The 24,098-nt window shown below is 40.2% G+C and overlaps 1 protein-coding gene across 3 annotated transcripts in view; it reads right to left on the bottom strand.

The window, feature by feature from the left end:
• LOC143887657 (Pseudouridine synthase family protein) overlaps positions 1-24,098 on the bottom strand; it is a 132,654-nt gene that overhangs the window by 31,501 nt on the left and 77,055 nt on the right. For 2 of the 3 annotated variants that reach the window (XR_013254327.1, XM_077391772.1), the window contains exons 15-16: positions 13,149-13,196; positions 11,161-11,229 (exon numbers count right to left, since the gene is read on the bottom strand). The exons of the other annotated variant lie outside the window; for it this stretch is intronic. Coding sequence is in view for 1 of the 2 variants with exons in the window: in XM_077391772.1 (XP_077247887.1) it covers positions 11,161-11,229; positions 13,149-13,196 (117 nt within the window). In the remaining variant the exon portion in view is untranslated. The remainder of the gene's footprint in view (positions 1-11,160; positions 11,230-13,148; positions 13,197-24,098) is intronic. 3 annotated transcript variants of the gene reach the window in all.

Raw genomic sequence — 24,098 nt, 5'->3', positions numbered from 1 at the left:
GTAATGTCTATTAATGACAGGTTCTCTTCAATAATGTCTATTATTGCATCTAGTTGCACATGTGTACATATAAATACATATACTTATACATATAAAACTAGGAAAGAAATAAGTGATTGAAGTTGTTAATCAGACACAAAACATCTAAACATAAAAAGGAAAGAGTTTGAGGACTATGGACCATATTTACAGGGCCACCCATATGATCCATTCTGTAACAGAGTTCTATAAGTTGCAATAAGTTGCAAATGAAACTTCATTTGCAGCAGCATTGGGAATACAAACTCAATATTCATCCTCATCCATCGAAAGCTAAGTTAACAGTTAAGCAGGTTTCAGTCCCACATCCTTAATTTACAAAGAAGCTAATGTGTGAGGTTTTTGAAAATTTGGTTGGCTCTCAAAAATGAAGTTTCATTTGCAGCATTGGGAATAGAAACTCAAAATTCATCCTAGTTCATCCAAAGCCTAGTTAACAATTCAGTCCCACATCGTTAATTTACAAAGAAGCTAATGTACGATGTGGTACCTTTTTCCAATTTTCCAATTTTCTTCCCCTCGAGTAATTTCCACCCAAGCCAATCCTTGAACAAACCCTCAAAATTTCCAGTAAATATGAAAACCCTCCAACAAAACCTCGAACTCCAAGTCTTGGTTTAAATTTGAAAACCCTCTAGTATTTTTCGCCAAAAAAAAATTCTCGAACAAACCCTTGAAACTACCAACAAATATGAAAACCCTCGAACAAACCGTCGAATAAACGAGGAGGTGGAGTAAGAAATTACCTGTGATTTTTTCCCCCAAAAAAACCCAAAATCTCCTTTCAGCGATTGGATTTTTCCGCCCAGAAAAGCCACGAACTAGCAGAGAAGAGGCATGGGTAGGAGCGAGAGAGTAGGGTTTTTCCGTATGAGAAGAGAGATCCTCGATAGGGTTTCAACATTTTTTGTCGGTCCTTTTTTTCAAAGCGTGATTGGTGTTTGGACACGATGGATTGCTTTATTCTAACAGTTCACACAATGAGGGTGCTATTAAGCCACTAGTGTGTAGAGACGTTATCTACACTAGTGTTTAGAATCCTCTCTCTCTCTCTCTCTCTCTCTCTCTCTATATATATATATATATATATATATATATATATATATATATATATATATATATATATGAGGAAACTGTTGGTGAGCTTAAGCGCACCAAACTTATGGTGTGCTTAAGCTCCCCAATCACATGGGTCCCACATGTTCTGTGGTGATCCAAACCATTCATTTGCAAGGCCTTATGATAGATAGGGGGTGTACCAAAAATCAGCTCCATAGGATCATCCTAACCCCTCCATTTGTGGAGGACAAAAAATGGGCAGATTTGTGTCTGTCCATTTTTGTCCTTCACAAATGGAGGGGTTAGGATGATCCTATGGAGCTGATTTTTGGTACACCCCCCATCTATGTAAGGGACTTTCAAATGAATGCTTTGGATCATCCTAACAAAGTGGGCCCCCATGTGATTGGGCGCTTAAGCTCACCATAAGTTTGGTGAGCTTAAGCGCACCAACAGTTTCCTCATATATATATATCAGAAAAGTGTTCATGCGCTCGAGCGCAGATAGCTAATCTGCGCTCGAGTGCTAAAAAATCATGTGGGCCCACATTTTTGAGCTGATCCAAAGCATTCATTTGGAAGGCCCTTCCATAGATAGGGTGTGTACAAAAAATCAGGTCCATAAGATCATCCTAACCCATCCAAAAGTGGAGGGGAAAATGGACAAACAGATGATCCTAGGGATATGATTTTTTGGGGACACCCTATCTAGGTATGGGCCTTCCAAATGAATGCCTTGGTCATCCCAAAAATGTGTTCCCACCCTGTTTTTTGCACTCGGGCGTAGATAAGTTTATCTGCGCTCAAGCACAAGAATAGTAACCCTATAAATATACACACACACACACACATGGTATGGGCCTTCCAAATGAATGCCTTCCAAATGAATGCCTTGGTCATCCCAAAAATGTGGGCCCACCCTGTTTTTCGCATTCTAGGTATGGGCCTTCCAAATGAATGCCTTGGTCATCCCAAAAATATGGGCCCACCCTGTTTTTCGCACTCGGGCGTAGATAAGTTTATCTGCGCTCAAGCACAAGAATAGTAACCCTATAAATACACACACACACACACATGGTTTTAAATTTCGGCCGAAATATTTCAGTTTCAGCACAAACCGAAACGAAATTCACATGAAGTCGTTTCTATACAAGATTTCGCCGAAATTTCACTAAAATTCTGAAATGTCACTAAAATTTCAATTTTGGACTTTTTTACAAAATTTCCACCGAAATGTTATAATTTCCACTGAAATTTATAAAATTACCACTGAAATAGCAGAAATTTTAGCCGAAATTGACAAAATTTTTCGACATTTCAGGCGAAATTACAAAAAAATAAAAAAAATCATAATCATATTTTTACATGATTTCGGCAGAAATTTCGGCCCGAAACCGAAACTGAAATTTGAAACCTTGTATATATCTATATGAGGAAATGGTTTGTGAGCAGCTGCTCAGATAAGAGCTCACAAACCATGGGGGGGGGGCACATTTTTTGGGGGATCCAAAGCATTCATTTGGAAAGCCCTTCCATGGATAGGGTGTGTACTAAAAAATCAGCCCTATAGTATCATCCTAACCCTGCCATTTGTGGAGGGGAAAAACGGGCATAAACATGGACACACAGTGTCTGCCCATTTCCCCCTCCACCTTTGATTGGGTTAGGATGATCCTATAGGGCTGATTTTTGGTACACACTCTTTCCATGGAAGGGCCTCCAAATGAATGCTTTGGATCCGCCGAAAAATGTGGCCTCGCTATTGTTTGTGAACTGCTCAAATAAGCTTATCTAAGCAGCTGCTCACAAACCATTTCCTCTCTCTCTCTCTACACACACACACACACACATTGGTTAAATGTTTTTGCGTTGTAGCGCTAGCGCTAATAACGTTATCGGCGCAAGAAGTTTAAACGAAATCCAATTGGAAGCTAGGAAGTGGGTCCCACAGCATACAAAAAGGGGAAAAAATGAAATCAATTTGCGCTTTTGTCTGTGCGTTCCTCTTTTCCAGAGAAAGAGAGAAAGGAATCTGTGCAAGAAACCTTAAATTGGATCATGCTTGAACACAAGTGAGCTTCGAAGTCGAAGAGCTTACACTGAGATCTTGGACAAATCGAGTCGGAGATTTGAAGGACATCTGTGCTAGATTTCAAATCCCTAAACTGGATCATGCTTGAACATGAGCGGTTGTTGGTTCGCAGCAAGATTTGAAAAAAACTAGGGTTTTCTTTTCTTCCTTTCTCCCTCCTCTCGAGATAGGGTTTTAGGGATTCTGCGCTATAGCTTCTTTTCTCTCTGATGCTAGACTGATATGGGGCTTCACTAACATATCTTGATCTCAGATTTGAAAATGTTATATTAGGAAGTGATCTTGATCTCTAAAGAATGGCAAAGAAGCTCAATGCATTCCAAGTCTTGGGTTTTTATGCTCCAATCATTTCATGATTATCAGATTTGCGTTTTGCTTATATTGATTTTTCTGTAGATTCTCCCTAATACTCGAAAAAAGTGAGTATTTGAAGCTAGGGTTTCTAGATTTACGCTCAAAGAAGATGGGTTTTTGAAGCAATGGTTTTTGGATCTTTGCTCGAATGAAAGGGCTACAGTTTCTCTGATTTTTACATGAAGAAGAAGAGCAGAAGAGCAGGGTTTCTCAAATCGATGCTAGGCTTTCTCTAATTTACACCAAGAAGAAGAGTTCCTCTAGTGTTTTAAGCGAAACAGAAGGGTTTTGTCTCTCTCTCTCTCTCTCTCTCTCTCTCTATATATATATATATATATATATATATATATATATATATATATATATTACATCTAAGGGCGTGTTCAGTTGCTTTCGCGGGGCGTGAAAAGAATAGATCTAGCGCATGTTTTCCCGAGAATCACGTTTTCTCGCTGTTTGGTTGCTTTCACGAGAAAGCAGATATATCCATGTGGAATTTGTAAAAGTATTTGGTGGAAATTATGTTTTCTCGCCAACACGTGATTTGCTTCCCAACCAAAACCGCAAGATTAGGTTTCTTTTCATGGGAAGAGAAAAATCGTCAGGCTCCCCTTTTCACAACTCAAACGACAATGAAAACCCTAGCCTCCTCCCCTGTCATATTCTCTAACGAGAACATCGTCTCCGGCGAGCTACATGCGTCTTCTCCGGCAAGGTATTCCCTCTCTCTCTCTCTCTCTCTCTCTCTCTCTCTCTCTCTCGCTGACGTAATCCCTAATTTTTCCTTCATTTTTTTGGTTCTAGCTCTATCTCTCTACGGTCTAGACTCCGGTGAGCTTCGTGGTCTGCTCCGGCAAGGTATTGCCTCACCTCTCTCTCTCTCTCTCTCTCTCTCTCTCTCTGGCCGACCTCGTCCCTCATTTTTCGTCATTTTTTTGGGTTTTAGCTCTCTCTCTCTCTCTCTCTCTCTCTCTCTCTCTCTCTCTGTTGCGAAATATTTTCAAATCAATTGGTTTAACAATGTTGTGTATTTTTTTTGCAATAGGTTTCGGATGTTGGGGTTTTTGTAGTTTTTCTTGTTTTTCTTACGATAGGGTTTCACATTTAGTGGGTTTTGCCATTGTTGTGTTTTATCGTAGCTGCAGTTTTCAATCTTGATTTTTTTTGGATTTGTTTTTGTTTTTCTTGCAACAGGGTTTTTGATTCTTTATTGTTACTTTATCTCCGTTTTTTACAGACAAGGTATGTGTCTCTTTGTGGTTTTTGGACATTTTTTAGTGGTGTTCACCATTTTCTTTGGTTTTTGTAGGTTTATTTTCTTGGGGTTTCGTGGGGTTTCTTTTTATCATTGGGTTAATTTCTAGCTTTATCATTGGGTTAATTCTTTTTTATCATTGGGTTAATTTCTAGCTTTATCATTGGGTTAATTCTTTTTTATCATTGGGTTAATTTCTAAGTTTCATGGGTAATTTGGGGGTTTTTAATGGCTGATTACATATGAAAATGTGGAGGTTTTATCATATGCTTATTGTTGTGCTTTTTAGGGTATGCTTGATGTATTTGGGTTTTTAATAGGTTTGTTAGGGTATTGCATGTATTTATTGCTTGATGTAGTAGTAGCTAATGCTTGTCATTGGTATTTGCGTTTCATTGTTGTTGAAGATTGGGGTTTCAGTGTTGTTGAGGATGTGGGTTCCATTAGGTGAATGGTTTCGGATTGAATATTTTTGTATTTGTTATTATTTTGCTATTAGTACCCGAATCCAACTGGATTTCTCATTGTCGGGCTACCATCATGCCTCGAGAACCTGCAAATAGGAGGATGCTGATTATTCGAGCTGCAGCTCTACTAATGGCTGCGGCAGCTGCAGTTAGGGTTAGACTTTACGTTGAAGAAAATATGACAAGAGCCCCTAATGAAAGTGGGTACCTGACTCGTAGGACATTTGTTACACGTATTACATAGGTAGAGAATCATTGTGTTGCCCTTCTGCATATGGGTGTTCGCTGCTTCAGCAGCTTCGTGGTCATATTTAGAAACACGACCCTACTTAAAGACACAATACACTGTTGAGGAACAAGCGGCGATTTTCTTACAAGAAATTGCCCACAGCCAAAGGAACCGTAGTATTAGGGCATTCATTAGACAGTCAGGAGTCGAACTATTTTAACAAGGTTTTGGATGCCGTGCTCAAACTTCAAGACTTGTTTCATATTACCTCCATCAAGGGACACACCACGTCACATTGCTGAAAATCTGAATTTTATGATGTACTTTAAGGTACCGTATATTACCTATGTAGTGGGCCTATAAGTTGTTAACAAGTGACTCATATGTTAGCACTGACGGTTGACATTTTGAATTCCATATTGTAGGATTGCATTGATGTAATTGACGGGACACACATTCAAGCAACAGTAATAGAGGATCTGAAACCCAGATTTCTTTGTCGTAAGGGATGGCCCACTCAAAATGTGCTAGCTGTATGTGACTTCGACCTGAAATTTACATACGTGTTAGCTGGGTGGGAAGGGTTGGCATCAGACTCTAGGGTCTTAGCATCTGCTTTATCAAAGCCGAACGGGATTCCTTGTTTACCAAGTAGTACTGAGTTTGTTTTTTACTCCGTACCGTTGTTGTTGGTCTCGGTTATGAAACTTATATATAAACCTTCGTGTGTCTGTAGGAAAGTTTTACCTTACAAATGGTGGGTACCCATGTCTAAGACATTTTATAACTCATTTCCGAGGCATTGGTTACCACCTGAACGACATTAGAGGGCGCAGACCTCAATCTTCAGAGGAGTTGTATAATCAAAGGCATTCATCAGCAAGGAATGTAATCGAGCAAACTTTCGGTGTCCTGAAGAAGCGATTTAACATAATAAATTCGCCACCCATGTACCCATTCGAACGACAGGTGGACCTAGTATTAGCCTGTTGCTGCGTCCACAATCACATAAGGAGGGAGATGCCAAACGATACCTACATTCTTATTGTTGACAATGAGTAGGGCTAACTGCAGCGGAGGAGGATGAAGAACCACGTCATTTGCCACCTATTTCTAGGGCTGAAGATGTGAGAAAGGGCGGTATACTTCGAACACGAATTATGAATCATGTGGAATGATTTCCAAGCACGACGTCATCGTCGTCGTCATTAGGATGATCTATTTTTGGGTTGTAATAATTTGATGACTATTTTGATTTGACTTCTGCAACTCTGTTTGATGATATGTTGTTTGGTTGTATTAGCATTTTTAACTTCACTTTCGCTACCCTTTTCATGATACTCTGTTTGATGATATGTTGTTATGACTCATTATTTGAATATTTTTCTACTATGTTTCACAATGTTGCAGATATAATGAAATCAACTTCAGTAGAGAAGAGGAAGAGAAATAACTTCTGGTGCGACGAGATGGATGGGCTTCTCATAGCAGCCCTAATGCATCAGGTTGTCGAGGCACCAAGGCCCCTAACGGTTTCAGAGAGGCTGCGTACATTGGCGTGGCACAGGAGCTTAGCACCGTCCTTAAAAAGCAGATCACAAAAGACCACGTCAAGAACCATATGAAGACGATGAAAGCCAACAATAAGATTCTTAACACCATCATCAATCTGAGCGGTTTTGGCTGGGATTCGTAACAGAAAAGAATGTGTTGAAGATCAAGTGAAGAAAGATTACTTGGCGGTAATTATTTTCATCACAATTTGCTCACAATCCTTACAATGCCTCGTTTCTTTTTTTAGCGGTATCCTGAACATCTTTTTTTTTTTAAAAGGTGAATCATATTAGAATGGAAAGGGAAGCCCGAGGTGGGACAGCCCAATAGAACATATTACAAGATAAGAAAGCAGAAATAGAAAATACACAACATCTTTTCTTTAATAACCGTTACGAGCTATATGAGGAGATGAAAGAAGTGTTCGGGGAAGATTATGGGAGTTCGCTAGGGACAGGCATGCCCCTTCTCAGGAGACACAAGATGTGGAGGGTACTTTCCCATCGAGCTAGGCAGTAGGGCTCGATGATATGTTCGACGATTCGACCCCTGCTTTTACTCCTCCCCCCGCTCCTTGTGCTTCCAGATCACGTCATTCACCTCCAGTCAGAGACACTAACATGGGCTTTAGTGACTCATTGCCACTGAAAGTCCCAGCTCAACGTAGTAGCGGAAAGAGGAAGAGGCGAACTAGTGGTGCACAACTTTCATCAGATATGAGTTACTTGTCGTCCAGTATTAGGATGGTTGCTGAGGCCATCACGTCGATTGGTGAGCTGCATAGCTTTACTGACCTGAAAGCCGCAGTGATGAGCATGGCTGGTTTCACCAAGAGGGAGCAGATTAAGGCCTATAGGTACCTTCACAAAAGTCACAAGGATGCTGATGTCTTCATTTCCCTCGACGAGGATGAACGACTGCATATGATGGGAGATTGTGGCGAAGTTGGCATAGTTTGATATGGTTTGGGGCTTTTTGTTGAGGTCCTTTTTGGGAATCATATGATTGTAGTATGACTTAGATACCCTTCTACATCTTTATTTTGGTGGACTTCTTATGTTGATGTGCTTGATGTATTTGGCAGTTTATATTGTTAGACTTGTTTGTTGGGCCTTATGTTGTTGGACTTTGTTGGATTTTGTTGGTGGTTGGAGGTTGTTGGATTTTGTTTGGCTTTATTTTGTTGAACTTATTTGGCAGTTTATGTTGGTGGTTGATGTGTTTGTTATTTATCCCAAGGTTGCCAGAGCGGGAATCGAAGGCTCCCAGGGAAGAATCCTGCTCAAGGTTGCCAGAGCGGGAATCGAAGGCTCCCAGGGAAGAATCCTGCTTCCTTGATTTATCCTATGTTATTGGGCTTTATTTTGTTGGATTTTGTTGGACTTGTTTGTTGGATTTGTTTTGGTGGACTTGTTACTTATGTTGATGTAGTTAATTGTATTTTTTCAAAAGATCATTGAATCTATCACGCTTTTTAATCCTTTATTTTCTATATTCTTGTAGTATTAGAACAGTATATGGACTCTAGAAATGGAAAGGACTTTGCTAGCCGGAATGACGATTCAAATTACATAAGGGAATAGAGGGATGGATGGATTCAATCGCGTGGCATTTATCAATGCCATCCTCCATGTCAACAATGCCCATAATTTGCACCTAAACATATCCCAAATCAAGTAGAGGTTGAGAACCTTAAAAAAGAACTACAAACAAGTCAAGACATTGTTAGAAGATGGTGGGTTTGTTTGGGATTCAACGACTAAGATAATTTCCATATGCAATGAACTGGGCACAGCACATGTTACAGTACGCATGTTTATGTTTTGTTCTCCTATAAAATCACGATTTCTACATCTCATATTCTATATTTTTCCATGCAGTCTAAACCTAAAGATTTGAGAATGTTGATACAACGACATGATTTGTTTGACGAATCCCTTGTAGTCTTTGGGGATGATTATGCAACTGGGCAGTGGGCCTGTTCAGTAGGATCGCAGTGACTAGGTTATTGATCGTAGAGACAAGGTTACACCGCCTCCATCTCGATGCGGACCACAGCGTATGAGTGTCTTGGAAGATGGCATGTGTAGTCCAGTAGTATTTGGTTTGACATAAGTGCATTGTACCTATGGCTTCTTTTTCGAACTAATACTTTGGGTGTTCTTTTTTATTTTTCTAATCATGGGTATTTGGGAAACTTTGGTTTGTGTACATGTAAACTTTATGGGTTTTATGCTGTTGGGCCTTATTCAATTATGTGGTTATTTTTAATTATATTTCTGCAGGTTAATGGCCAAATTAAAGTTCTATGTGGTTTTTAAGGGAAGGCAGGCAGGCAGGTGTATATGGCAGTTGGCAACACTGTCATGTTCAAGTTAACGAGTTTAGTGGAGCATGATATCGTTCGTATAGGAGAAGGGAGGAGGCAGAATCTGACCTTAATGCGTTTTAAATGGCATTAGTGGGCCCAATGAAGATAGGAAAAAAGAGACCAACATTCCTGGGGATTCCCATGCCTCAACAAGTTCTGCTGGGCCAGTTCCTCTTCCAATTAGGTTTTATTGTGGTATTTGTTCGTATTTGTTCCTATGCTTTTCATTTTGTAGGCCTCTAACTATGTGAGACTATGAAATATCGTTCCATGTGACATTTTTGTTTAGCTTTCTCAGCACAGTTTACTTGGCAAGTGAAAAGGCGCATGAAACCTTTTCTCTGGGTTTCTCAGGGTCCGTTCACTTGTTTTCTCGAGAAAGGAAAAGAATCAGACGTGGTAAAAAGGAAAAGAAACTGTGCTGGAAAAGGAATTATGAGGTTGTTCAGTTGCGCAAGAAACCCTGAGAAACCCAGAGAAAAGGTTTCCTGCGCCTATTCACTTGCCAAGTAAATTGTGCTGGGAAAGCTAAACAGAAGTCACATGAAACCATATTTTATAGTCTGACACAGTTAGAGGCCTACAAAATTAAAAGCATAGCAACAAACACCACAATAAAACCTAACAAGATGTAACGACCAGATTCCATCAAGTCGCTACGAGCAAAAGAACAAAGCAAAAATAATAGAAATATATATATATATATATATATATATATACATATATATATATATATTATAATCAACAACTACGATAAAAATCTTATTCCAAATTAAATAAGTCTACCATAACAAGAGGTTCTTTCAATACTCATACTCCAAATGAAAAGTAAAGTTTTAATCACTTAATTTCAAACTAAAGAAAGTCCCGACAAAATAAAATAGAAAATGACGCAAGATGTCATTGCGCAATAATCATGAAACGAAGTCTCCGATCACACGATCCCTTATCCCATGGTTTCTTCGTTTGCAAACGCTCCACCATCTAACGCCTCAACCCCTGTGGTGGAGAAAACAACGTTAGAGCAGGGTCCTCCAGAGACCGAGCAGAGTAAGAGAGACAATATAAAAAGTGCATACAATATAATCCAAATCCTTAGCAATATCTAGAAACAATGATAACGACTGAAAATGAATTACACTATCCATGGCAATATAATAAAAATGAGTGACAATGATTCAAGTTTATACTATGTGTGCAAAGATTATGTAAATTGAGACAGCACATTCCCAGGTACATCCGGCTTTTCCCCAGTTTACTTTTCTGTCAGTTCTTTTCTGACTCTCTCATTTTTGCCAGTGTCCTTGCCGCACGACTACCCACTAACCCTGTCCAAAGGTAGTGGCGTTATGGACTCGGATTTCGGTCTCGCATTTAATGCCGAGCCGTTTCGGGGATCTTATCCCTTTGGATGGTTTGCCAACGAAAGGCTGTACACGCTTCTCGCATTGGCCTTTGGACCTTAGGTCCCAGGATGATACCACCACACCCTAAATTTTCCCTTAACTCTCCCCCATGTATGATATGCAATTAGGGATTTTAAAGTACATTACCTCTGTCTTCTTTCCTGCATTCTTTCGCATAAGGTTTAGAACAATTTATTTTTCATTTCATCCCAGGTAAGCAAGTATAATTAAGCTAAGCAGGTATTAATAAGACAAAATTTTATAAACAGAACTACATTGCATATGGCAAGTTATATTGGAAACCATTACAAAGCAAGGTCTAGCTGTCACCTGCCTTTTTAAACCTGGAGATGTGTGAGAGATTAAAATGGGCCCCTTTAAGTGGGAGAAGGAAGTAGCAAGCCTGAAAGCAAAGAATCATACGCTAAGTTTGTCATAAGCTTAAAATTTTGATTAAGGTGAATTAGACCTTACCAATACTTTAGAACCTTAAGTGTATATGCTAATAGGTGAATTTTATTGTTCAAGAAGATTTTCTCATAAAATTTATTTGATCTTTAGTACCAAGAACGTGGAATATATGAGAGCATCTCTTTGGAACCTGACGAAATGACATAATGTGTGTACGAAGACATTTATGAGGAAATCTATACGGAAGTCGTCTAATCTTATCTTAATGAGTATAACTACTCGGTAAAAATCATTGGGGCACTCACAAAATTAGATGATACACTCAAAATAGGATTTATTTGGATACTCTTTAGTCCACAGTACAATCTCCTTTCTTTGTTGAAATTTTGTTTTGGATTTTACCTACTGTTTTGATTTTGTAGATTAGAAGCAAGGCATGTAGATCAATTATTTAAAAAAAATATTATATGCATCACTGATGAGATACTAACTATACACAAAATTGTACTAAGAGGGCTAATAGCATAGAACTGATTTATTGAAAATTATAAAAGAAAAATCATTTTGTAGGATCTATTAGGAACTGATAAAACCGTGCATCACAACTTTTGGGAAATTAAAAGTTCCTTATATATGTTTCATTTGCGGCAATAAAATATAAAAATGCTGGAACAGACGTATGTCTTTAGAAAAAACGAATAAACTAAAAGGGGTGTCTCAAGGGTAAAAACGAGGGGCATAAGCATGTAAAGATTACGTTATTTATTTTCCCCTTTCTGTGTCTTGCTTCATTTGTTTACAGCAGCCCTATTTTCTTTTAACAAAAATGTGGGTTTTTTGCAGGTGTTGAAACATGAGATTGGGCATGGAAGAATCGTGGAAATGAAATGGGTAATGTATAGATTACTTTATTTATTTTTCCCTTTTTGTATTCTGCTTCCTTTGTTTACAACATCCCTAATTTTTTTCTTTTAACATGGGTGTGGGTTTTTGTAGGTGTTGGAACGTGAGATTGGGCATGGGAGAAATCGTTGAAATGAAGTGGGTTTTGAAGAAATAAACAAAGAGGGTTCCATTGCATACACGGTTGGGGATGCAATTCCATGGCTTCCGAAAAGGTAGAAGTTGCCATGGAATTGAGGGTGGTTATTTGATCAAGGAATTTCAAGAAAACCCAAAATACGCATACCTCTCTGCTGTGGTGAATGGGGAAGACGAAGTAGCAAGATGGGTTTCCCGGCCAAGAACCGTCCGAGCCTCTCTCTTTCTTCCTCTCTCACTGTATTCTTTCCCCTTTTCTTTTCTTGTTTTTGATCTTAACAATAAGGTAGTGTAACTGATTTGGTGGGATTTAGATGGTCCCACAAAAATGTACCATCCAAATTTAGATAAATTTAACAGCAAAACTCAAGATTTCTATATGGAACGTATATTTTTGTGGGACCATCTAAATCCCACCAAATCAGTTACACTACCTTATTGTTAAGATCAAAAACAAGAAAAGAAAAGGGGAAAGAATACAGTGAGAGAGGAAGAAAGAGAGAGGCTCGGACGGTTCTTGGCCCGGAAACCCATTTTGCTACTTCGTCTTCCCCATTCACCACAGCAGAGACGTATGCGTATTTTGGGTTTTCTTGAAATTCCTTGATCAAATAACCACCCTCAATTCCATGGCAACTTCTACCTTTTCGGAAGCCATGGAATTGCATCCCCAACCGTGTATGCAATGGAACCCTCTTTGTTTATTTCTTCAAAACCCACTTCATTTCAACGATTTCTCCCATGCCCAATCTCACGTTCCAACACCTACAAAAACCCACACCCATGTTAAAAGAAAAAAATTAGGGATGCTGTAAACAAAGGAAGCAGTATACAAAAAGGGAAAAATAAATAAAGTAATCTATACATTACCCATTTCATTTCCACGATTCTTCCATGCCCAATCTCATGTTTCAACACCTGCAAAAAACCCACATTTTTGTTAAAAGAAAATAGGGCTGCTGTAAACAAATGAAGCAAGACACAGAAAGGGGAAAATAAATAACGTAATCTTTACATGCTTATGCCCCTCGTTTTTACCCTTGAGACACCCCTTTTAGTTTATTCGTTTTTTCTAAAGACATACGTCTGTTCCAGCATTTTTATATTTTATTGCCGCAAATGAAACATATATAAGGAACTTTTAATTTCCCAAAAGTTGTGATGCACGGTTTTATCAGTTCCTAATAGATCCTACAAAATGATTTTTCTTTTATAATTTTCAATAAATCAGTTCTATGCTATTAGCCCTCTTAGTACAATTTTGTGTACAGTTAGTATCTCATCAGTGATGCATATAATATTTTTTTTAAATAATTGATCTACATGCCTTGCTTCTAATCTACAAAATCAAAACAGTAGGTAAAATCCAAAACAAAATTTCAACAAAGAAAGGAGATTGTACTGTGGACTAAAGAGTTTCCAAATAAATCCTATTTTGAGTGTATCATCTAATTTTGTGAGTGCCCCAATGATTTTTACCGAGTAGTTATACTCATTAAGATAAGATTAGACGACTTCCGTACAAATTTCCTCATAAATGTCTTCGTACACACATTATGTCATTTCGTCAGGTTCCAAAGAGATGCTCTCATATATTCCACGTTCTTGGTACTAAAGATCAAATAAATTTTATGAGAAAATCTTCTTGAACAATAAAATTGACCTATTAGCATATACACTTAAGGTTCTAAAGTATTGGTAAGGTCTAATTCACCTTAATCAAAATTTTAAGCTTATGACAAACTTAGCGTATGATTCTTTGCTTTCAGGCTTGCTACTTCCTTCTCCCACTTAAAGGGGCCCATTTTAATCTCTCACACATCTCCAGGTTTAAAAAGGCAGGTGACAGCTAGACCTTGCTTTGTAATGGTTTCCAATATAACTTGCCATATGCAATGTAGTTCTGTTTATAAAATTTTGTCTTATTAATACCTGCTTAGCTTAATTATACTTGCTTACCTGGGATGAAATGAAAAATAAATTGTTCTAAACCTTATGCGAAAGAATGCAGGAAAGAAGACAGAGGTAATGTACTTTAAAATCCCTAATTGCATATCATACATGGGGGAGAGTTAAGGGAAAATTTAGGGTGTGGTGGTATCATCCTGGGACCTAAGGTCCAAAGGCCAATGCGAGAAGCGTGTACAGCCTTTCGTTGGCAAACCATCCAAAGGGATAGTATCCCCGAAACGGCTCGGCATTAAATGCGAGACCGAAATCCGAGTCCATAACGCCACTACCTTTGAACAGGGGTAGTGGGTAGTCGTGCGGCAAGGACACAGGCAAAAATGAGACAGTCTGAAAAGAAGTGACAGAAAAGTAAACTAGGGAAAAACCGGATGTACCTTGGGAATGTGCTGTCTCAATTTACATAATCTTTGCACACATAGTATAAACTTGAATCATTGTCACTCATTTTTATTATATTGCCATGGATAGTGTAATTCATTTTCAGTCGTTATCATTGTTTCTAGATATTGCTAAGGATTTGGATTCTATTGTATGCACTTTTTATATTGTCTCTTACTCTGCTCGGTCTCTGGAGGACCCTGCTCTAACATTGTTTTCTCCACCACAGGGGTTGAGGCGTTAGATGGTGGAGCGTTTGCAAACGAAGAAACCATGGGATAAGGGATCGTGTGATTGGAGAGTTCATTTCATGATTATTGGGCTATGACGTCTTGCGTCATTTTCTATTTTATTTTGTCGGGACTTTCTTTAGTTTGAAATTAAGTGATTAAAACTTTACTTTTCATTTGGAGTATGAGTATTGAAAGAACCTCTTGTTATGGTAGACTTATTTAATTTGGAATAAGATTTTTATCGTAGTTGTTGATTATAAAAATAAAAAATAAAAAAAAATATTTCTATGATTTTTGCTTTGTTCTTTTGCTCGTAGCGACTTGATGGAATCGGGTTGTTACAGTTGTGGTATCAGAGCTTTGGGTTTTTGTGAAATACCTGGACTACGTGAGTGTGGGTAGGTTATAGGATTGGGGTAGACAATTAAGACTTGACGACCAAAATATATGCACTCTGATTTCTATACCCTTAAAGGGAAGACATAGTACTAAATTTTAATACCTACTCAATCAATGGCAAACAAAGTCTTCTATTAGTATGGTACTTCCTAGCAATAAAAAGACTATGTCATTGATATATAGACATATGACTATATATTGTTCATTTTGCAGATGTATCAGAAGGGAGCTGCTAACCAAGCTAATGTCCCTAATAATGATGGACATGAACCAGCTCAGCCCGGTGCGCATGGCCAGGATGGACTTGACCCAGCTCAACCCCAAAATCAAGATGGTCTGCAAATGCTGGCAGAGATTCTTAGACAAAATCAGATAGCTAATCAGACCGCCCTCCAGGCCATCGCAGCCAATCTCGGGGCTCGTCAGGAGTCGAGGCCTCGTGAGGATGCCCCTCAGGTTCACCGTCAGTTCCGAGACTACCATCCATCTGAGTTTACTGGTTCAGGTGACCCCTTAGCGGCAGATCATTGGCTTACAGAGGTAGAGGGGATCTTTGCCGTGATGGAGTGCACTAGCGTTCAGAAGATTCGTCTTGCTTCCTTCCTACTGAAGGGAGAGGTGGGTGTCTGGTGGCGGACTGTGGTTCAGAACTATCCCGCAGTCTTGTCTGGGACTTGGGGACAGTTCAAGTCCCGCTTCAATGAGCAGTTCTTTCCGGAGCGCATAAAAGATCAGTTGGCGGGGCAGTTCGCAGAACTAAAGCAGGGGGCATTGACTGTGGCTCAGTATGGAGCCAAGTTCAGAGAGCTGTCACGTTTTGCACCTGGATACGCAGCTACGGAGGCAGATCGGGTTCGAAAGTACTAGGACCTTGGCAGAGGCCTGTGAGAAGGGCGAAGTGGCAGAAGACTGCGAGAAATCAGTTCAAGCAGCTAGATCTCAATCAATTGCTAGCAAGAATCAGGGACCTCCACTCAAAAAGCAGAGAACAGATGGTGTTTCGCCATCCAAGACCTTGTGCCCTCTTTGCGGAAAATTCCATTCAGGCCAGTGCTGGAAATCAATGAACGTCTGTTTTAATTGTGGGGATCCGAACCATATGCAGAGGGATTGCCCTAAGAAAAAGAGTCAGCAGTATGCCAGGCAGCCATATCAGCAGCAGCAGCATCAGGCTCCTCCTAGACCTCCACCCCAGCCACAGCAGCAAAATCAATGGAGGGCAAACCCAAATCACATACCGGTCCAAGGAAGAAATGCACCCCAAGCTCCTATCAATCGGGTCTTTGCCTTGAGTCAGCGACGCTGAAGCATCTGATGCAGTTATCGAAGGTCAGCTTCTCGTTAATGGTATATTTGTTCATGTCTTATTTGATTCTGGCTCTACATTATCATTCATATCACCTGATTTTGTTCGAGAACTAATCTCCTGTACCATTACTACATCCGTTGAGAGTGGTCACACCAGTAGGCGATGTGGTAGTTACTGACAGGATATGTAAGGGTTGTATAATTAAAATTGGGGACCGTGAACTTTTGGGAGACCTTGTATTGTTGAATATGAATGACTTCAAGGTCATCTTAGGCATGGACTGGTTGGCGTCTTATCACGCCAGTGTGGATTGTTTTCATAAGGTGGTGGTGTTCAGAATACCCGGAGAGGAAGAGTTCATGTTTGAGGGTGTGAAGCGCTCTGGCAAAATCAAAATTATTGCTGCATTAAGGGCCGAGAAAATGTTAAGTAGAGGATGTGAAGGTTTCTTGGCGTATGTGAAGAAAGAGGATGATGGTGTAGGGTTATCAGCAGCTGATATTTCCATGGTGAGTGAGTTCCTTGATGTTTTTCCAGAGGATCTCAAGGAGTTGCCTCCCCACAGGGAGATCGACTTTACCATTGCCCTCGAGCCAGGGACCTTACCCATTTCCAGAGCACCTTATCGGATGGCCCCTGCCGAGTTGAAAGAATTGAAAGAACAGTTGTCTGAGTTGCTTGAGAAAGGATTCATCAGGCCAAGTTCTTCGCCGTGGGGTGCTCCTGCTTTATTTGTTAAAAAGAAGGATGGCAGCCTCCGTTTGTGCATCGATTATCGGCAACTGAATAAGGTTACTGTCAAAAATCGTTATCATTTGCCTAGGATCGACGATCTTTTTGACCAGTTGCAGGGAGCTTGTCACTTTTCTAAGATTGACCTCAGATCAGGGTATCATCAGCTTCGTGTCAGAGATGAGAACATATCAAAGACAGCTTTCAGGACCGATACGATCATTTTGAATTCGTGGTAATGCCATTTGGGCTGACTAATGCTCCAGCCATCTTTATGGATGTAATGAACAGGATCTTCAAACCCTTCTTAGATCAGTTCATTGTAGTATTTATTGACAATATTCTCATTTATTCTAACTCCAAGGAAGATCATGCACAGCATCTGAGGAGAGCACTTGAAACTTTGAGGCAAAATCACTTGTTTGCCAAGTTTTCCAAGTGTGAGTTTTGGTTAGAGAGCGTGACATTCCTAGGTCACGTGGTCTCTAAGGAGGGCATCTCAGTTGACCCAGTTAAGGTAGAGGCAGTGTTGCAATGGAAGCACCCTTCTAACGCAACGGAAGTCAGAAGTTTCTTGGGGCTAGCCGGTTATTACCGAAAATTTGTTGAGGGGTTTTCTACATTGGTTCGTCCTCTGACCAAGTTGACTAGAAAGAATGTCAAGTTTATTTGGGCGGAGGAGTGTGAGCTCAGTTTCCAGGAATTGAAGAAGAGGTTGACTTCGTCGCCTGTACTTGTCCTCCCTTCTGAAGGAGTGGATTTTGTTATTTATAGCGATGCTTCCATAAAGGGGTTAGGTTGTGTACTTAGGCAGGATGGGAAGGTGATTGCATATGGCTCACGGCAGTTGAAACGGCATGAGGTGAACTACCCCACCCATGACTTAGAATTGGCAGCTGTGGTTTTTGCGCTCAGGATCTGGCGTCATTATTTGTATGGTGTGAGGTTTGAGGTTTTTACGGACCACAAAAGCCTCAAATACCTGTTTGATCAGAAAGAATTAAATATGCGCCAGAGGAGGTGGCTTGAGTTCTTAAATGACTACGATTTTACATTGAGCTACCATCCGGGTAAAGCCAATGTGGTTGCCGATGCTCTCAGTATGCAAGGAGGTGCTAGACTTGCATGCTTGATGACGGAAGAGTGGAAACTCCTTGAGCAGTTTAGAGATTTGACATTGGGTGAAAAATCAGTCTTAGCAAATTTTCGAGTTCAGTCAGACTTTTTGGAGTCGATAAAGACGGCTCAAGCAGGTGATGCAGAGTTGGTCAGGTTGAGGAAAGAGGTAGATTCCAGACCAAACTTTTCAATCGGGGCAGACGGTTACTTGAACTTTAAAGGCAGGATATGTGTGCCAGCTAAAGAAGATCTCAGAAGAAGTATCTTGGATGAGGCCCATAAGTCTCACTATACCATTCACCCGGGTAGCACCAAGATGTATCATGATTTGAAAAGAAACTTCTGGTGGAGCGGAATGAAATGAGAAGTGGCTAGCTGTGTTTAGAAATGCTTGACTTTTCAGAAAATAAAGATTGAGCATCAGAAACCTGGAGGCACGCTAAAACCTTTGGAGATACCCATGTGGAAGTGGGATAGCATTTCTATGGACTTCATCATGGGTTTGCCCAAAACCAAGAACGGTTGTGATAGCATCTGGGTAATTGTTGATCGCCTCACCAAGTCTGCACATTTTGTTGCCATGAAAAAGACTTAGACTTTGAACAAGTTGGCTGAGGTGTATGTGGCACAAATTATCAGATTGCATGGAATACTTGCTTCTATAGTATCAGACAGGGACACCAGGTTCACTTCTGGGTTTTCGCATGGGTTACAAGAGGCTTTGGGATCGAAGCTAAATTTTAGTACTGCCTATCATCCTCAGACGGATGGTCAGACCGAGAGGGTTAACCAGATTGTGGAGGACTTATTGAGAGCCTGTATTCTCGATTTTGGGGGAGACTGAGAGCGACACTTGCCCCTAGTCGAATTTGCATATTATAACAGCTATCAGCAGAGTATTCAGATGGCTCCCTTCGAGGCTCTTTATGGTCGTGCTTGCAGATCACCATTGTGTTGGGTTGAAGTTGGTGAGAGGCAGTTGCTTGGGCCGAAATTGGTGGAAGAAACTTCTGAGAAAGTAACCTTAATCAGAGAGAGGTTAAAGGCAGCTCAGAGTAGGCAGAAGAGCTATGCCGATCAGCGGCGTAGAGAGCTAGAGTTCGCTGAGGAAAATATGATTTTTGCTAAAATCTCGCCATTCAAAGCGGTTATGCGGTTCGGCAGGAAGGATAAGTTGAGCCCTCGTTACATCGAGGCTTATCGCATCTCTAAGGGAGTTGGATCTCGAGCTTATGAGTTGGAATTACCTCCAAACCTTGATCGGATGCATAATGTATTTCATGTATCCATGCTCCGTCTATATCATTCCGACTCTTCTCATGTGCTAGAGGAGGACGAGGTGGAGCTTCAGGGTGATTGGTCCTTTTCGGAAGGGCCTGTGCGCATTCTGGAGCGCAAGGATAGAGTTTTGCGGAACAAGTCGATTCCCCTTGTTAGAGTACTTTGGCGTCACCATGGCGTCGAGGAGGCTACTTGGGAGCGAGAATCTGATATCCAGAAAAATTTTCCAGAGTTATTCGGAGGTACGCCTTTAGTTATTTAGTGATATCGTTTATGTTTGAAATCATTGCTAGGTAGTACCATATCAAGATTTGTTGTGTAACCCTTGATGTAATTACCCTTGTCAAAGAATTGAGAGAGGAATTTCGAAGATGAAATTCTTTTTAAGGGGGGTAGAATGTAACGACTACCCTCGTTAAATCTATAAAGTTATTTTTAAAACTGTAAATTCTAGACCATTGAATCAAAATTTAGGGTCGAGATTTTACAGTTTTAAAAATAACTTCATAGATTTAACGAGGGTAGTCGTTACACAAGAGGAACTGGTCCCAACAGAACTTGTTGAGGCTTGGGAATCCCCAGGAATGTTGATCTCTTCTTTCCTATCTTCACTAGGCCCACTAATGCCATGTAAAAACGCATTAAAGTCAGCTCCTGCCTCCTCCCTACTCCTATACGAACGATAGCATGCTCCGTTAAACCCGTTAACTTGAACATGACGATGTTGCCAACTGTCATATACGCCTACCTGCCTTCCCTTAAAAATCACATAGAACTTTAATTTGGTCATTAACCTGCAGAAATGCAATTAAAAATAACCACATAACTGAATAAGGCCCAACAACAACAGTACGGAAAGAAACACTACTGGATCCATAAAGTCTACATAAACAGAATAAGACCCATAAAGTTTACATGTACACAAACCAAAGTGTCTCAAATACCCATTATCAGAAAAATAAAAAAGAACACCTGAAGTAATAGTTCGAAAAAGAAGACACACGTACAATGAACCCATGTCAAACCAAACACTACTGGACTACACATGCCATCTTCCAAGACCCCCATACGCTGTGGTCCACGTCGAGATGGGGTGGGTGTAACATAGTCGTTACGATCAGTAACCTAGTCACTGCGATCCTACTGAACGGGCCCACTGCCCAGTTGCATAATCATCCCCAAAGACTACAAGGGATTTGTCAAACAAATCATGTCTTGTGTCAACATTCTCAAATCTTCAGGGTTAGACTGTATGGAAAAATATAGAATAAGAGATGTAGGAATTGTGATTTTATAGGAGAACAAAACATAAACATACAACATTAACATACATACTGTAACATGTGCTGTACCCAGTTCATTACATACGGAAATCATCTTAGTCGTTGAATCCTAAACAAACCCACCGTGTTCCAACAATGTCTTGACTTGTTTGTAGTTCCTTTTTAAGGTTCTCAACCTCTTCTTGATTTAGGATATGTTTAGGTGCAAATTATGGGCATTGTTAACATGGAGGACGGCATTGATAAATACCACGTCATTGAATCCATCCATCCCTCTATTCCCTTATGTAATTTGAATCATCATTCCGGCTAGCAAAGTCCTGTCCATGTCTAGATTCCACATATTGTTCTAATACTACAAGAATATAGAAAATAAAGGATTAAAAAGCGTGATAGATTCGATGATCTTTCAAAAAAATACAAGTAACTACATCAACCACATCAACATAAGTAACAAGTCCACCAAAATAAATCTAACAAACAAGTCCAACAAAATCCAACAAAATAAAGCCCAATAACATAGGATAAAAAAACACATCAACCACCAACATAAACTGCCAAATAAGACCAACAAAATAAAGCCCAACAAAATTCAACAAAGTCCAACCCCCAACAACATCCAATAAGGACCAACCACTGACAAAATCCAACAAAATAAAGCCCAACAAACAAGTCCAACAAATTAAATTGCAAAATACATCAAGCACATCAACATAAGAAGTCCTTTTAAAAAAGGCGAACAAATTAATTCCTCCGCCCTTTTAAAAAAGCCACATAATTCTTGTTCTTACTGTTTGTGCTTCTTTAAAGACGCAAGGCATTTTATTCCATTTACAATTTGTGGGACTAAAACCTAATGAAGGGTGGCCAGGTTGGAAGCCAACAAAAATTAGGAAAGAAAACAGAACTGAAATTCTCAGCAGGAACATATCTAAAACTGCCACGCCCCGACCCCACTGTGTAAATATTGTCCGGTTCTGAGTCTTCTACCCTCCTCAGTTTTGTTTTCCAGCAGCACTAATCGTGCCTGACCCACTACGCAGGGCTCGCTCCTTGGAGATGCTGAAAAAAACATCTACACATAGAGAAGGAGAATTCACATCTATAACTTATGAACTATCTCCCTTTCCGACGTGGGATCTTACAATCCATCCCCACTCCCTCTTAGGGCCTAGGGTCCTCACTGGCACACCGTACCGTGGGAGGTACGGCTCTGATACCATTCTGTCACGCCCTGGCTCCATCGTGCAAATATTGTTCGGTTCTGGGTCGCAACCCGCCCCGGTTTTAAAACGCGTCTACACAGTTAAGGGGGAACACACATATATAGACCGGTCACTTTCCCTCCTTTTTCGATGTGTGATTCTACAATCCACTCCCCTTAGGACCCAGCGTCCTCGTTGGAACACCATACTGGGGGGGTACGACTCTTATACCATTCTGTCACGCCCCGACCCCACTGTGTGAATATTGTCCGGTTCTGGGTCTTTTACCCTCCCCGGTTTTGTTTTCCAGCAGCACTGAGAAGGACATTTGGAACCAATCCCTGTGGGAACTGAACCCGAAAACTTAGACGAGGTTTGGTGGACCCTTACCACACACACAACAGTGAGGGATTAGTTTGTGTTCCAGCAGCACTAATCGTGCCGCCCAACTCCGCGGGGCCCACACCGTGGAGATGCTGAAAACGCATCTACATTGAGAGGAGAGTTCACATATATAACCCAAGAACTTTCTCTCCCTTTCCGTTGTGGGATCTTACAAAAACAGATCCGAATTTTCTAACAACCGATCTCTCAAAACAGAACAAAAAAGTTCTGAAAATTGCAGCATTGATTTCTCAAACCCTGAAAGTTCCAGCACTGAACTCTCAAAACGTATCTGAAATTTTCAGATCTGAATTCTTAAGATGGATCTGAAATTTCCAGCATCAAAGATCTATTCACAGAAACATAATAGTCAGACAAACAGATCTAAATTCAGATAGACAGTTGATTGTAGATTGCAGTTCGAACACACAACTTAGATAGAAACAAACAAAAAATAAGCAGTTTGTAGATCTGTTTGATGAATTCTTCAAGCGAAATTTATTGTCTTGCAATACTCTGGTGGATAGAGAATTAAACTCCAGCAACGCAACACCGGAATTTGTGAAGCTTTCGAAAACAGGAAAATAGTGAATTGTGGTAGTTCAGTAACCTTGCATGAAACAAGACTCAATCAGCGGAAAAGACTTGGAAAAAGACAACAGACAGTCGTTTGCAATTTCATTTCTTTCAGAAAGAGGAGATGACAGAAATCTGTCCTCAACTCAGAACTTTACAACATCTAGGAAACTCAAATTCAGATTCAAAAGATTCAGGCTAACTAAAATAAATCACTTATGGGCTTTATATACGGGCCCTTTTACAATAGAAACCTATGATTTGGCCGACACTTCGAATTTATTGCCGGCTCACGTGTCCTACCGTGTCCGACACGACACGCGTGTCCACACGTGTCGACACTCCTTTGGACACTTTTACTTGTATTGCTGGAAGTGTTAGACTTAATGTGGGTGTGTGGACATGTTTTTGTTCCATGTCAAGTGTGACATTCTGTTCTTTTTATTGAATATTGTGTTTACCTCATTTAGACAACTCGTATTCATGTCGAAACTGGACACACGAATCCATATCCACAAATCATGATTACATATACTTTTTATTTTAGCCGTGTCCTCGTTTCTAAAGTTTGGGCGTTTGCCGTGTCCGACACTCGACACTCGTGTTCGTGTCCACAAATCATAGATAGAAACTAACTAATCTAACTGAAATAATTGTCATGGTGAGCTATCCATAAGTTGGGTTTTCAATGAGCTGGCATTGAAATAGATGTCGAGAGAGGATGAGATGAAAACAAAGGCAAAATCAAGAAGGTGGAGGGGGGACTGGTTCTGCTCATCTTGTGATTATTGCAACTTCAAATGGCGGAGTAGATGCCGACGGTGTCAACAGAAGAAAAAGAATAACCCAATCGGATTCACACTCACTCCTCCGGTGGGGGTGATTCAAAAGGGAGAAGGAAGGAAGAATCGGGTTGGCGGCCTGGGGATTGGCTTTACTCATCTTGTGAT

Source organism: Tasmannia lanceolata, unplaced genomic scaffold, assembly GCF_043159265.1.
Source record: "Tasmannia lanceolata isolate RefF3 unplaced genomic scaffold, GAP_Taslan_0.1 ptg000012l, whole genome shotgun sequence".
In the NCBI taxonomy this organism is placed as follows: Eukaryota; Viridiplantae; Streptophyta; class Magnoliopsida; order Canellales; family Winteraceae; genus Tasmannia; species Tasmannia lanceolata.
Note: the sequence above shows the minus strand (reverse complement) of the source record. Positions and strands in the feature narration are given on the sequence as shown.